Source organism: Cheilinus undulatus, linkage group 19 (genome assembly GCF_018320785.1).
Source record: "Cheilinus undulatus linkage group 19, ASM1832078v1, whole genome shotgun sequence".
Classification (NCBI taxonomy): Eukaryota; Metazoa; Chordata; class Actinopteri; order Labriformes; family Labridae; genus Cheilinus; species Cheilinus undulatus.
The window spans coordinates 28,762,585-28,778,337 of record NC_054883.1 but is presented as its reverse complement, the minus strand read 5'-3'; the positions used below and the strand labels follow the sequence as shown (position 1 = coordinate 28,778,337).

The window sequence follows — 15,753 nt, the reverse complement described above, 5'->3', positions numbered from 1 at the left end:
TACCTTTAATCATGCAACAACACAAATCTAGGCCAGGGCATGCTTCACGCTGAATATAAGACAAGTTTTTACTCCGTTTAAGCTTTAATACGCCCCCCTTTTAGTCTGTGATACAGATGATGCCCACATGGGAAGACATGCATAATTTAAAGCCACCAAAAAGGTATTGGAGGGCTTAAAATAACCCGTGATTCTGTCAGGTGAATATTGTGATAAATGGAAGGTCGTGAGTGGAGCTCATAGGTCCTGCAGCATTTCAGTAATACAATTTTCATGAAAGGAGAATTAATTACACTTCCAGGTAATGGAGATATTCCAGCAAAGTTTCCGTTTCCAAGAGACCGCAGGGAAACTGGTGGACAGATAACTGGAAGCTGGCTTTGAAATCTGTCTTTATAAACAGATATATGAATTAGAGTGTAGAATTAGTAGTTAAGGCGAGATTTTTGGTGGTGTAATTTGAGTCCTTTGTTGGAAAAGTAATGAAAATATCAGTTTGAGGGGTAATGGTTTCATACAGGGAAAATAAAAAACCTTTGTCGAGAGGAAAAAGGAAGACACTGACAAAATACAATTTAAGAAAATCCATCTGCTAACATTAGATAAATAAACTTAGTACAAAAAGTAAGGAAGCTTGTGCTTGGTAGATTATTTCTTCTTGTAAAAATGCTTCATGGCAATAAATCTTATACCATTGGAAAGCCTTTTTATTTCCCTTTGACATAGTGCCACATTTGTAAGGACCATGCATTTGTAGGATGAGCAGCAGAGCTGAGTATGTGGGTTGCTCCTATGAGAAAATTTGCCAGATCTTCTCTGCCAATGCTGTGTTTGATATTAGATCTAGAAACTGGCATATGGGATGGTAAAAATCTGTGCCTTTCTTTAGGGACTGGAGTAAACACAAAACCCAAACATGCATGTCTTATTGGCTTTTTGTCCACTAAGAACATTAAGCATCAAATCTGCAGAACTTTTAATAGAATATTTAAGAGGACAGTTAAGTCAGTGTCAATTCATATATTTTTACTGGCATCTTGCATTTTGTTAAATAAGCAAAGTCAAGCTAAACAAGCTAGCTAGTAAGTTTAACACTAAGAGTCTGCAAAATGTCCATCCATCCATCCATCCATCTTCTTCCGCTTATCTGGGGCCAGGTCGTGGGGGTAGCAGGCTAAGCAAGTCTACCCAGACCTCCCTTCCCCCAGCAACACTTTCCATCTCCTGCTGGGGATCCCAAGGTGTTCCCAGACCAGACAGGATATGTAATCACTCCAGCGCATTCTAGATCTTCCCTGAGGTCTCTTCCCAGCCGGACATGCCCAGAATACCTCCACAGGGAGACAACCAGGCGGCATCCTGCTCAGATGCCCGAACGAAAGGCCAGCGGCTCTACTCCTAGCTCCCTCTGGATGTCTGAACTCCTTACCCTATCTCTAAGGCTGAGCCCAGCCACCTATCAGTCATTACCCCAGAGCTCATGACCATAGGTGAGGGTTGGGAGGTAGATTGACTGGTAAATTGAAAGCTTTGCCTCTCGGCTCAGCTCCCTCTTCACCATGAAGGTGCGTCACATAGCCCACAGTACTGTTGTTGCTGCACCAATCCACCTGTCAATCTCATGCTTGCTTTTACCCTCACTCATAAATACAAGACCCCAAGATACTTGAACTCCTTAACTTGGGGCAAAGACTCACTCCCCACCTGGAGGGAGCAATCCACCATTTTCCTGCAGAGAACCATGACCTTGGATTTGGAGGTGCACAGTGTCTTATTGTGATAACATGGGAATAATGCTATCAACTAGTCAGTAGAACATCATCCAAACTGAGGATAAATGTGAAGAATTCTCAACAAGCTCGGAAGGTTTTGGCTGAAAGCTTTTCCGTGCAAACAAAGCCTAGTAAGAAGGAGAGGAAATCTTAGCCTGATATCCCTTTCTCATGTCCTGATATCTGCTGGCTACACCTAAAGTCCTGAATTATTGGTTATTTCCCCCCAAGAGGCTAAATAATTTTCAAACATCAGCAGATGTGCTCTAAGATTGAGAAATACCATATATGGGGCTTGAAACAGATCTCTGTAGCTGCAAAGAAAAATAGCTGTGTGCACGTCAGTTCACAAAAAACAGAAAGATTTCTCCTATTATGCAAAGAACTTTCTAATCATATTTAGCTTGCTAAAAATGGTGACTGGAGGCTTTGCATCTGCTCACTGGCCTGCAGTAATTCCAGGCTATCTTTGTTCAAACTATACCATCCTTTGAGATCCATAAAGCATTTCCTCAGGTTTTCTCCAGGACTGGGGTCTCTGTCTATGTTTACATCTGCTCTTTGACTTTTGAACACAGAGGAGCACTCCCTCCTACCTCACCCTCGGCATTTCTCTTGTTGTTTTTTCAGTGAGGGAAAGCGAATAAACCCATTCCCCAGAGGCTTCAGTTATTCACTGAGCAGTTGAACACATACACACAGATGGGAAGCTATTTTTCCCCCTCTGTTAGGGGAAGAAGAGGAATGGATTTAAAAGAAAGTAAAGTTTTCCAAGAGTACGGATTGCTGCATACAACTTCTTGGCAACTCAATTATAAGCCAATCAAGCAGCGAGAGATAAAGCTTTTGAGCCTTTGCTGTTTCTTGAATGCACCCTCCTCTTCCTCTCTCCTTCTCCAGCCTTATAAACCACGTCTCCTCCCTGCACCACACAGCAATCCTCAAATACATATCATGTGGCCCTGCTGCACATCTGAGTCACACAGAGCTGAGACAATACACTGAGTATCGAATAGACCCAGTGATCACGCCCACAGCTGCCACCGCTGTTGAGGGATAATTGGAAAATTATCTCTTCAAACTTGTACAAACACGCATAAATACATAAATACACGCTCTGTCTGTCATTTATTCCCACAGTCGCACACATGCCTCATTCAAATTCCTGATGTGGATTTCAGTATGTTGATCTAATTGCATGCACACCAAGCTTTAACTGGCTGATGTTACAAGCGCGAGCACGACTAATTCTTTTTCTGCCTCTCTGGTTTCATTAGTCTGTGAAACGACCGGAGCCGTGTGCACTGGTTGTTGTCAGAGAAGGGGGCTTTGAGTCATCAGTTTTCTTCACAACAGAAAGGTAGAAGATGACCCAAACAGTCAAACATGTTTAGGACTCGCAAGAAAAAGAAAAGTCTCAGGAGGCAAGAGCAAAACAAGGAGGCAGGAACAATTAAAGAGGACTTTAATTGTGGCCAGAAGCCAAATCAGGTTTTACCAAATGTTGTTTGTAGCCTCCAGCCTTACAAATATATGACTTTAAAATAACAGAAAAATGAACAAAAAGGGTTGCTGTAATTTCCCCATGACTTTAGCAACATCAGATAACGCTTCCTGAAGGACTGTCACCACTGAGTGACCAGGTTTAGGAAACAGCAGCTATTGACCCACTTATGTGATTGCTAAAACCAGTTTCAACAATGCCCAGTCTGAACAAGGAACACCAGATTCATTTACTCAGCAAACCACAGAATAAGTCCAGTAATGAAGCAATCAACACAAACTTCAAATTTCTATCATCACTGAAAAGTTCTTAGATGGTGAGGTCAATTTTACCCTTTTGTAATCATTAGCTAGTTTAAAATGGCCTTATATCCACTCTTTAAATATGAAAACATTTCATCAGTATGGGGATGGTAGCCAGCTGTCAAATAAATGATACTGTATTATTTTACCTTCAGGGCCAATGGTGGTCTAGTGTGTCTGTGTTCTGTGTGGAGGCTGTTGTCCTCCAAGTAGACTGAATCTGGCCTGTAGCTCTTTTCTTACATATTAATCTCCACTTAAGTTCAAGTTCTAGTGCACCTTACAACAGACTGTACAGAACACTTATATATGTATAATTACAATTTAACAATAAGAGCAGTAACATTATTTATGCTCAATGATAAAACACACATACTTACACATCATACAGTATATTCATCACCTCCTCTCCTCAGTTTCCAACACAATCCACTTTCCTATATCATGATTACGTAAACCCCCCCCCCCCCCCAAATAAACCTTACTTAATAAGGTTTATTTATTCTGTTGCTAAATGTATTTTTAACCACTTTGTAACAACTTCACCACAACTTTTCACCATTTTTGTGGCCAATGTTTGGTTCCTTTTTCATATTTTAGCTCCTTTTAACCCATTTTTTATACTTTTTATACCTTTTTGCCTGTTTTAACCAATGTTTGCCACTTACATCCAGTTTTTGCCACGTTTATTTCATTTTTTCTGCCTCTTTTTACCAATTCTGACACTTCTGACAACATATTTACCACTTGAACACATGTACACCACTTAATCTGCCCATATCCATCACCTGAAACCCATTTTGCCAATAATTAACTTATTTTCACCAATTTTCCTGTCCATTTTCCTTCCTTTTTTCCCTTTTTGCCTCTTTTTCCCCTTTTGACCACTTTGTGCCAATTCTCACCAATTTTTGCTGCTTTCAACCAATTTTTTCCACTATTTGACCAATTTTCACCCCTTTCTCAGCCCAGTTTTGCCCAATTTTAACCTCTTTTCACCAATTTTTCCCACTCATTTTCCTTCCATTTTGCCCCTTTTTTGCCTCTTTCAACCATTTTTTCTACTGTTTGACCACTTTTTACCACCTTTTCTTCCCATTTTTTCTACTTTTAACCAAGTTTTGCCATTTTTTCACAATTATTTAATAGTTTTTCAATATGTCTCAGTTTCTTCTTTAGTTTCTGCCCATATCCACCATTTGTAATCCAAGATTTTGGGTTTGAATTGATTTATAATGTTGGTAATAGTTCAACTGACTAGTAATCTTATTGCTGGCTAGGAGGGAGCTTTAATCTTAACTGTACATTTTAAGTGACATTTGTTTCTATCTCTAAATTCAAAATTCACTGCAAGCCTAAAAGTAGGGAAAAACAGATCTAAATAAAGTGACAAAGAGCGACAAAGCACAAGGTCAAAAAGGATCACAAATGGTAAAGAGTGAAGGGGAGGTGACAGGATGCAGTAGGGGGGGCAGAGAGGTCAGCCAAGTCTGGCCTCGTCTCTAAAAACAAACCAATAAAGCCTTTTGTGCAAGGACACGCTTAATCTCTGCCCACACACATCTCAGCCTGCCATCACTTTATGGAAAGTTTCACAGATGTCTGGGTGATTTCTTACCCAGCCTGGCATGTTTATGTCCCAGAGAGTACGTGTGTGATCCTCCTGATATGAGTTACCATGCACCAGCATGCCAAGAGTGTCATCCGTCTATATGTGGGCCTCAGTCCAAACAAGCACTCTCATCGTGAAAATAAGAGAAACAGACCCAGGCTTCGTTCTGTTAGATCAGCAGTGTCTCAAATGCAGCACATCCCCATAGATGGCAGATTATGAGTCATAATTCACACCTTTCAGCGCAGTGATTACATCACCCATTAGGCATGATTCAGCTGTTCACGGCTCAATGACGAATACTTTATCTTCTGTGAGTGATTTATTTACCCGACATCCACCGAGCTGTGTTTGTAAAATCTAAATGTTGGTTTATGTATATAGGTCACCTAGTGCTGTCTGTGGCTCTGGGCTAAAAGGAGTCCCACTAGTCATCATTATCTGGGCTTGTTTGTTTTCAATGTGGTGTCTGTGGTGTGGGTTGGACTTTGCTTTACATCCAGAGCGCCCTGGTAGTCCATCTTCTCTCTGTGACCCAGGTAACCCCGGTCTGTTAACGCCGCCTCCGCCTTGTTCCTCTGCTCCAAACAAGCAACCATTAATAAATCATGCTTCGCTCATTACCTGTGCCCTGTAATCAACCTGTGTATGTGAAATTAATCTGGTTTGCTTACTTCTGCTTCTGTCCTTCACATCTTCACAGGCATCACTGTCAGACCTGCCCACAGAAAAAAACAGTGAATGGGTCCTCCCCAGAAGTGATTTATTGACAGTATCAATGCTGGATCAGAAGCATTGGTGCAAGCGTCCTGGCTAACAGTTCACTTTGGAGCTAAAAAGTGTTTCAAGCTATTACCCGGTTCTGATGTTCATATTAATGCCACTTAACCCCTCTTCATTACTGTTTCTGTCAGTTTAGCTACATTTGTTTCCACATTTAACCACTTTTGCAACTTTTCAGCTAAGTTAGCTGCCCACTATTTCCCCTCTTAAACTTTTTTGCCACTTCTTAACTGCTTTTCACCATTTTTACTGCCCTTTTTGCCACTGCTAACATGTTTTTGCCACTTTCAGACAATTGTTTGCCACTTTTAACCACTTTTCACCTTACTGTTCATTTTGCAACTTGTTTCCTTTCCTAACCCATATGCAACCTCTTTGTTGCAGCTTATAACCAGTCCACCCTTTAACCATGTTTCACCATTTTAACCCTTATTTGCCAATTATATCGCATTTTTGCCACTTTTTAACTGCTTTTCACCATATGTACTGCCTATTAGTACCACTGTTAGCCAAATTTTTGCCACTATAGGCCACATTTTGCAACTTTAAACCCATTTTTGACACTCTTTCACCAACTTTTACCACTTGTTGCTGCTAGGTTTTATCACTTACCTGTTTATACTACTGTAGCTGCCCATTTTGGCCTATTTCAACCCAAATTGCCAGTTTTTAAGTGCTTTTCACCTATTTTACTGCCAATTTTTGTAACTTTTAGTTATTTTATTTCCACCCAGACCCTTTTTTGCCAATCTGAGCCCATTTTTGCCACCTTTAACCCATTTTGCCACCTATTTAATCCCTTTTACCCTTTTTTACTGCCAGTTTTTGAAGCTTTTGTTTATTCCTTAAAACATATTTGCTGCCTATCCCCCAATTTTGCCCCTTTCATCCTCTTTTTGCCACTTTCAACCAATTTTTTGCCACTTTTTAACTGCATTTCACCATTTTTTATTGCCCATTTGTATGACTTCAGCCCATGTTTGCAAATTTTCATCTTTATTATGCAATTATTTAAGTATTTGCCTCAAAGGTATTTCAGTTCCCTCTGCTTTTCTCCATACCCTGATGTTTGTGCACATCAGGTCTAAGAATACTTTCCACATGGTTTAGCTCAGTGTTGTCATCCTCATTGTTAACATTACCAAAAAAGGTAATCCTGTTTTCAGAAAATGGGTTTACATTCTGAAAACACTATAATGTACTACAGCATAAATAAATAAGTAAAAACCATTACTGTTCAGGTTAAAATAAAATATGGATATCACACCACCTCCATGGGCCCCCACTTGTCTGGGCCCCAGAAAGCTTTCCCTTTTATCCCCCTTATGGGGGTACCTTGATCACTGTCAGCAGCTTGTTTACCATCCTGACCTTCTTCTATGCTCTTTTTTCTTCATCGTTTCTTCCTTCTCCATTTGCCAGTCTCAGTCTACCCTAATGGACCGAGGCTGCATATATTCTGTATCATTAACTTTGAGTTTTTGTGCCAAAACCCTTCAAAAATTCCAATAATTCTCTTTGCCACAGCATCTCTTTGGTTTTTCTGACTTAACCACAAACTAATGAACGTATGCTAGACTTTCAGCTCTTTAAACTGGGCAGCGTACCACACCCCATGGCACAGAACCCCTAAATAAATTGCTACCCTTTAAATAAAAACTCCAAAAAAGGAGCTTTCCAGTCGACCCAATTATCAATAAAAGTCATACATCAGCCATCTATCTTCAAACTACCCATAATTCATTACATTCAGGTTCTTAGATTGTGAGTCTGAGCACCCATGAGTGTTCCCAATTAGCACCAGCACTCATTCCACTCCCAGAGGCTCCTCTTCTTCTCCATTACACCTTTCAGAGAAAACATCCCAGGGCCAAGTCTCCCTATTAGACCTTTTTTCAGCCTTTTCAGTAAGTTGCTATGCCATTGGTGCAGAGTGGAAAGGAGGCCGATTGGCCCATTTGAACACAGATGTTAAAGATCTGACTGGGTTAATGTACACAGGGACAGGCCTTGCTGCCATCCGTAGTGCTTTCTCTATCACACATATGGCCATTTACCCAGCAGAGAGGAATTCAGCTTCTGCGTTATTAAATGGGAACTGTCTGAAGCTGCAGGGATTTGATTTTGTCTCTATTTGTAGACCCACAAGAAATCTGGGTCTTACTGTATAAGCCTCTTGAGCCTGTAGACAGGAACAAAAGTATTCTGTCTCAGTATTTGACTGTCTTTTTTGTTAGCCTTCATCCACCCAAATCCTTTGAGTAGCCAAAAGAGAGAGAGCGAAAGAGAATAACATGGTAGAACGTCATTTATTGCACCCATCTGTTTATGTTAAGAGAATTTGAGGAGCAGGAATGACCAGCATTTTGTGGCATGCAGATGTTTCGTTCCTGCTCTTTGCTATGAGTCATTAAGCATGGCGCAGCGCTGTATATAAGGTTGGCAGAGAGAGCTAGCTGGCACTGGCTGTATGGTTTTAACATGCTGGAGGAGCTCTATGGAGATTTTTGGAGGCAGATCACGCTGGCTTTGATTTTCTGAAATATGTGCACGCTTCTGCGTCTGTCTGCTCAGACTCACATAAAGGATTTCACTGTTGTCGCTCTTTCTTACACACCCTTGCACATGCACATACCCATGATATTCTCTGCACCCATTCAATAATCTACTCAAGACTCTGGTCGCCATCCATCAGAGCCTGAGCCCATCCCATGTCAACATCAAAGGCCTTGTGTCTCATCACGATCTGGAAACGCGTTCCACCAACGCCCCGGCTTCCTGCATCGCTCCTGTGTCTAAGTGGCGTCTGCACGCTACACCATTACTCCTTATTAACGTCAGCTCAGCCTGTCAGAGACGGTGTTAACGCTTGTTAAAATTAAGCACGCTATTGCAACTCTGAGGAGTTTGCATTCATTTTAAAAGCCTTCAAGTTTCACACTTCACCCACTCTTTTCCTCTGTTATGGATGGAGGGATGATTTCGTGAGGTTAAGTAGCCTCCACAGAGGTCATGGAAACATCATTTATCATCACTGGTGGCTGAAAAGTTCTAGGTTCATCAGTAGAAGCAACAGTTAACCTCACCTCCAGGCTACTAGTCAGGATTTTAGTGTGACAGGGGAGTTTAACAAAAGATAACATTATTAACAGTGTCTGCCCTAAGTTAAGAATATTCCCCTGGCTGCTCAACTGTTACTAAACAAACTCTGCAACTTTTTTTACATTGTCCCTTTCTGACTCCTCAAACCAGACTGGCTCTGTATGATTTTGCCATGTAATCAGTTTGCTCTCTTGCTTTTTCAATGAACCAGAGTTGCTTCCTCTGCTCCTTACTTAAATTCAAGTAAGAGCAGTTTTGGCAGTAGTGGAATGGAGGATGATCTTCGTTTACCACACAAGACAAAACCATCAGTTAGTTAAGTAAGTTAAGTATCAGGAGATAGACACATTCTTTTCCGGCCAAAACTGTCACAATAAAAGCCTCCAATGCTAACAATCTTTGGGGACTTTTATTTTGAAGAGCAACATTAGGAAATGGAGTGCTTTCAGCAGCATCTTACAACAAAGACGCCTCAAAAATGGGAGAGATAAAACGTTCAGAAAATGAAAACTTAAAAAAACTTAGCATGCCAGCATGCATCTTGGCTGATAGTAACTTTATTTTGGAGCTGAAACAGACAAGCTATTACTGGGCTCTGATGTTGAAATTATTTATTTATTTATGACTTTTTTAAATTGACTTTTTACATTTTTTAACCTCTTTTCCTCACAATTTATGCCACCTTCATTTTTCATCAATCTTGCACATTTTTTTAATATAAATTTTGCACGCTTTTATTACCCATTTTTGCCACATTGTAACCCCTTTTCTTCACCTGCCCCCATATTTTTGCTACTTTAAACAGGTTTTTGCAAGTATTTACCCTTTTTTGCTACTTTAAAATCCAATTTCAACAAATTTCCACCCTTTTTTATCATTTATCAAACACTTTTCCACACTTTTCTGCCATCTTTTGCCACTTTTCTGGCCTTTTTACTTGTGTTTACCTATTTTTGCCACATTAAATTTTTTTGCTACCTATTAATCCCTATTTCACTGTCTTTCTGTCCTTTTTGTCACTTCTAACAAACTTTTGCCATTTTTCTGCCCATTTTTGCCACTATTCTGCCTATTTTTGCCACTTCCTGCCAACATTGTGCCTCTATTTACCCACTTTTGCCACATTTAACTCATTTTTTTTTCTGTTTTAAGAAAGAAATTCATACTTTGAAGAAGGCTAGATACTTTGGAATGAATGAATGAATTGATTAATTAATTAATCGATAAATAAATGTTTGCTGCTTTGATAAGAGTGGTTATTATTCAGGTCCAAAAATAACATATGGTTATTGCAGCTAAGCTTTACAATGGATCATGATTTTCCTGACCTCCATAGGGCCTCCATTCTTCTGGGCCCCTGAAAGCTTTCCCTTTATCCCCCTTTATGGGTAGCCTTGCAGCAACCAGACAGGCTTGAACTAATTTGAGGCTGCTTGTCACTGATTATTTGTGCAAATAATCCCAGAGTTAAACAAAGCCCAGTTAAAGTCTATTCTTAACACAGAGCCAGAAGCCAAGGTGACATATAACAACCGTGTGTGAGTGTATGTGATCTGGTCATAGTTGTGACACTCACAGCAGGTCTGACACAAACCAGTTTCTGTGCAGGATCAGCTCTTAATGCAGCAGACACTCTTGAAAGTGTACACGGGACTGGAATACAGACCTGGTCTGGCCCCATCCCCTCTGGAAGGCTCTTTGTTAAAATTATAACAGTCCTGCAGTAATACTCTGCAGTTCATGATTACTTCATAACACCCATGCATATTTTAAAAGGTACAATATTTGATATTCAATCTGTATCTTTCTTTCCTCCTGGCCAGTTTTGATAAGGCGATTGCAGACCCTGCTCTATTCAGTATTCACTTTTAGCCAATAAGCCTTTGTCTCCCGTCTCAGGAAATTAAGTTGTCATCCTGTGTCTCTTTCATTAATGTGAATATTGTTGCATTGCTGTTTATTAAATTCCAGGTAGAGGCATGGTGGGACTGTAGCTTGAGGTGAATCTAATACTGGGGTTATATTTTTAACTCTCTAGCTTGTCGGTGCATTATTAATACAGGCCGTGTGATGAAAGCCCTTTTTACTAAACTATTCATTACATGGAGCTCTTTATTCCAGCAAGGTTAATAAGGATTCTCCTAAATACTGAAATAGAAAATCTGTCATCTTTAAAGCTCCTGAGGATTTTTCTCTCAGCTATTTCTAACTTGGTTTCTCTCTCTGTCTTTCCTAAACCACAGGTGGACCTCGGGTTCTTGAGGTTCGTCTCAGCCATCGGCACCCAAGGCGCCATTTCCCAGGAGACCCGGAGGATTTACTATGTCAGGTCCTACAAAGTGGACGTCAGCTCTAATGGAGAAGACTGGATCACTTTGAAGGAAGGCTCCAAACAAAAGGTAACAGATTTCATTGCGTTTTCTCTGGTGTAGTTAGATTTTCTTTAGCAATCATTGGTGTATAGACATCATCTACTTTGATGCTAGGAAAGCATTCACAAAATGGGGTTATGCTTAAAAATAGATATCACAAGGTGCAGATATGTTTAAGCAGTGGTGGACTTATTTTGAATCACTGTGGCTGCAGGAAGACCCTGCAGAGGTTTAACCCCAAAATACCACATGCTACAACAGCAGAAAGCTCTGATTCTCAGCATTCTGACCATGTGAGCCATTCCAGGATAAAACCACCACAACAGTCACAACTGATGCAATTGTCAGACTACAAACAAACAAACAAAAATAAAAGTGACACAGATAACTATAAGAAGATCTCCTGTTCATATTTCCTTAAAAGCATCCTTTTAGTATCAGAAAGAATCCCTACAAGCCTTTTAGCCAGCAACAGAAAAACCAGTGAGTTGTATTAACTTAGAAAATTAAACATACGTAGCTGTTTCAGCTCTATATTTCTGAATTGACTGAACATATTTCTATTTTGAGTAAGCAATACTCAATCATTATACTCAGTCATTGTTCTCAAATTATTTCCTAATAATCCCTTAATCTGTAGGGTTCTCCCAGAATGCCTTTGGGCATTAGACTCTTTGCACCCTGGGTGAAGTTACTGACTAAGTCTGCCCCGCCTATGGCGAGAAACCACAACATACTGTGGGTGGTACATGAACGTGATGGAAGAGAGCATACTGGTTCAGTGAGCGCCTTTCATTTCTAAGGGAAAATGATGAACATGTAGCTTTATGGAAACACATGTTATTTCGAGTTAAATTCAAACAGAATTTTTAAATGTAGGGAAGTTTCCATATTGTAGTTTAGCTTTAAAAAGTTAAGTTAACTTAAATATAAGAGTACAATTTAGTTTATATAATTTAAAATGACTAAGCACCTGCTACTGTAGAAATAGGCTACTTTTATTTTGGTAACTTTAAATCTTAATGTAATCAGTTTCCTCTAATATTTTTGAGTTCTATTAACTCATCGGGGATTGTAGTATAAATTATAAATTTGAACTTGACTCTATTAAAAAATGTATTTCAACTATGTAAAATCTTTTATAATTGGTTTCAACTTTAATTTGGTGTATGTTGAACTTGTTTAGTTTGACAGTGTGGACTACTATCTTTGTTTTAGTATACAAGCACTGAAGGAGAATTAATTTCATGATTGAAGTATGTCTGACTGTGCTGTAGTAGGTGGTGATAAGCCTCCTTTTAGCTAGTTACTTTTTGGCCTTCGCCCAGTTGACATTGCTAACAAGTTAGCAAGCAACAAACTGGTTGTAAGTGAAATGGTGAACACATAAACACTTTCAGACTTCTGGAAGTACTCTATGCTTTAGTTTTGGTACAGTTGTGATGCACACTATCACCCTAGCTTATGGTGATATCCAAAGACAGACGACAGCCAGACTTCTGCTCTGCTTTGCATTTATGCTATTCAGCTCAACAAAGTCTGTTGTGAAATCTGTGGAGCATGCTCATAATGCTTTTTCCAGTTTGGAGTGATTGAGGTGTTTACATGCAAGAGCAAATCAAGCCCCAGTTATCCAAGGTGTGTCAGTCTGGCTTTGATAAATCTGATTTCAGTCAGTTAGCCTGTTTACATGCATTTTAAAAGCCTGCTTAAAGTCAGACCAACACAGTTATACATCTCTTTAAAAGTGGATGTAAACGTACTGACCACCATAAAAGCCCCCACACATGCATTTGTGATGAACTTGGAATATCCCCCTTTAGTGGAGCGGCCATCTGACTTGAATTGTTGTCTCTCATAAGTTGTTTTTAAGCGCAACAAAAGGGGGAATGCCCAACTATGTTCACTCAAGTCTCTTTCTCCCAACATATAATTATACACTTTCCTCAGCATGGTCGTAATCCCTCCGTCTTTGTCGGTACATGATATTTCCAGCTCAGGCTGTGGTGCTACTTCATCACAGCAGTCGCCATAGGCAGGATTATGTAAGGAATGTATCTTCTATTTTATGTCAGGCAGCCGTCAAGTTGTCGTAAAAGAAGCCGGGATGACAAAAGACTTGACAAACAGGAGTTAAAGGGGATATTGATAGAAAGAAACAGGAGAAGCTGTCATGTTTGAGCAGCTGGTGGAGGGAAAGGCGTAGAAAGAAACGGAGGGATGGCATGCTTGACCGGAGCGTGACAGGCTGTGACCATTGATTGCTGATCAGCCTGTCAAACAGAGCCAGTTTTGTCCATCTGGAGGCAAACACACCCTCCGCTGTGTGTGATCAGAGGGTCAGAGAGGCATGTGTGTGACTGACAGATCTCATGTAAAGACCAGAAGGGCTTTTTTGGGGTTTGAGGAGCAACAAAAAAGTTCTGAACAGCAGCAAACCATCCAAACAAGCGTGTTTGTGCCACAGTGTAGACAAGCTCCCAGGCCTGATTATTTTATGGTCTCTCCAAAGTACACAGTCTCAGAGCGTAAAGGTGCTGTGGTGACTTGGGTATGTGTTTTTCTGCTCTCTAAAGTGCTCTGTGCAGAGGGGCACCATTTGCAACATGCTGAGCTTGCAGTTTGGCGTTTAAGCGCCGCTCTTGGAGAAAGCCACTTTACAGTTAGCAAGTGGAGAGGAGACTTGGCGTGACATTTTTAGAGAGTGGATGACTTTGTCGCAGTAGTTGACAAGGGAATGGGTTGCAGAGGGACAAATACATCAGCACTGTTGGCTTTTCAGCGAAGCTATCTGCCCATCCTTCCTGCCCCTCACCGCTGGACTCCCCTCTGCCCCATAGGTACTGTTTCCATTAGGTCAGGAGGTCACATGGTCACCCCTGTGATTCAATTACCCAGAATGAACTACGATGGACTGTGGGGAGTTGTTTCGCTGGGTGGCCGGCCTCTGTGCACAGTGCTAGTAAACTGTCAGCGAACCCCGGGGGAGAACAGAGACATCTCTGACCTTTAAACAACACAGTGCAGTAAAACCTGTCCACCAAATCTGGGAGCAGAGGACGGAAAGAGGGCATCTTGAGCCAATCTGGTCTTGTCAGTGTTACACATACCGCCTCAGGTTTCACAGTCACAGTTCATAGCCTGTTAGTGCTGCTACATGTGGAGAAAGAGGAAGTGTAAGGGAACCAGGCGCATCTGTAAAATGTGTTTCTTTTGTCAAAGTTACATTTGGGATGGCATGTCAAGACTGGTCTTAAGTCTATCAGATCTCCAATACATTTTTGTCTAAATAATAAAATAAATGTATTTGCATAGCACTTTTAAAAACAGGGGTTCACAAATGCATTGACAAATTGGAATTAATATTAAGATAAAGCATAAGAACATAACAGTACAAACCCCGCAAACCCCATAATCAGCAGAACGCAAGAAAACAAATCCAACTAGATAAACACAAACACCAAAAACCTAGAAAAACTCAAGAAAACACCCCTTTGTTATTATTATTATTATTATTATTATTATTATTATTATTATTATAAGCAGATGAAGACTTAAAGTCCCTTTAAAAAGATAAAGTAAAAAGAAAATGAAATTGGGCCTAAAACTGAACTGTGTGGTGCACCACAGGGAAACTGCTATTACCATTTTGTTTGCTTCTAATTTTTGTTACGATAATAATAATAATAATAATAATAATAATAATAATAACAGTAATGATAATAATAATTATAGAAATCAGACAGAACCTTTTATGACATTAAACTGTGAGTTTCATCAGCTTATCATGGTTAGTTATGATGTTAGGGTAAAAAAAGACCAAAAGAGACATAAAACTCCATTTTTCAAGTTCTGGAGGAAACAGGAAGTTTGAGATGCTGTGGGCTGATTAGTCGGATGTTGACTGAGGGAAATAATTTCAATAATTTCTGTTCGACTATATCACAGAGAGTTGAAGGAGGCCAAGAAGGAGGTCTACCAGAGTGAACATATGTCTCCTTGCCCCAGAAAGGGTTAATCAAGCCCTGTCTGTCTACACATCTATAAACTTTAAAAGGCTACAGTGAAGAGATAATACATTTATTGAATGGGGTTGCCTCATGACAGTGGCTTTCTTTTTAAATGTATTTCAAGAACTGCTTTCACAGCTGTCTGGTTTGTTTGTGGTTAGATGAAAAGCTAAATCCATGATTTTAATTTTGGCTTTTCTGAAAATGCCCTAAAACTTGCATCAAATGACACTTACAAAGGGAGTTGAAAATCTAGTTTGGTTCCAGCCCATTACAGTAAGTGCTGTGTTGATAAT

General features: G+C 40.1%; 1 protein-coding gene across 2 annotated transcripts in view; it reads left to right on the top strand.

Moving 5' to 3' along the window:
• The window catches only part of nrp1a (neuropilin 1a), a 93,821-nt gene that overhangs the window by 54,217 nt on the left and 23,851 nt on the right, over positions 1-15,753 (top strand). For both annotated transcript variants that reach the window (XM_041814095.1, XM_041814094.1), the window contains exon 8: positions 11,319-11,474. In XM_041814095.1, coding sequence (XP_041670029.1) covers positions 11,319-11,474 — 156 coding nt within the window. The remainder of the gene's footprint in view (positions 1-11,318; positions 11,475-15,753) is intronic.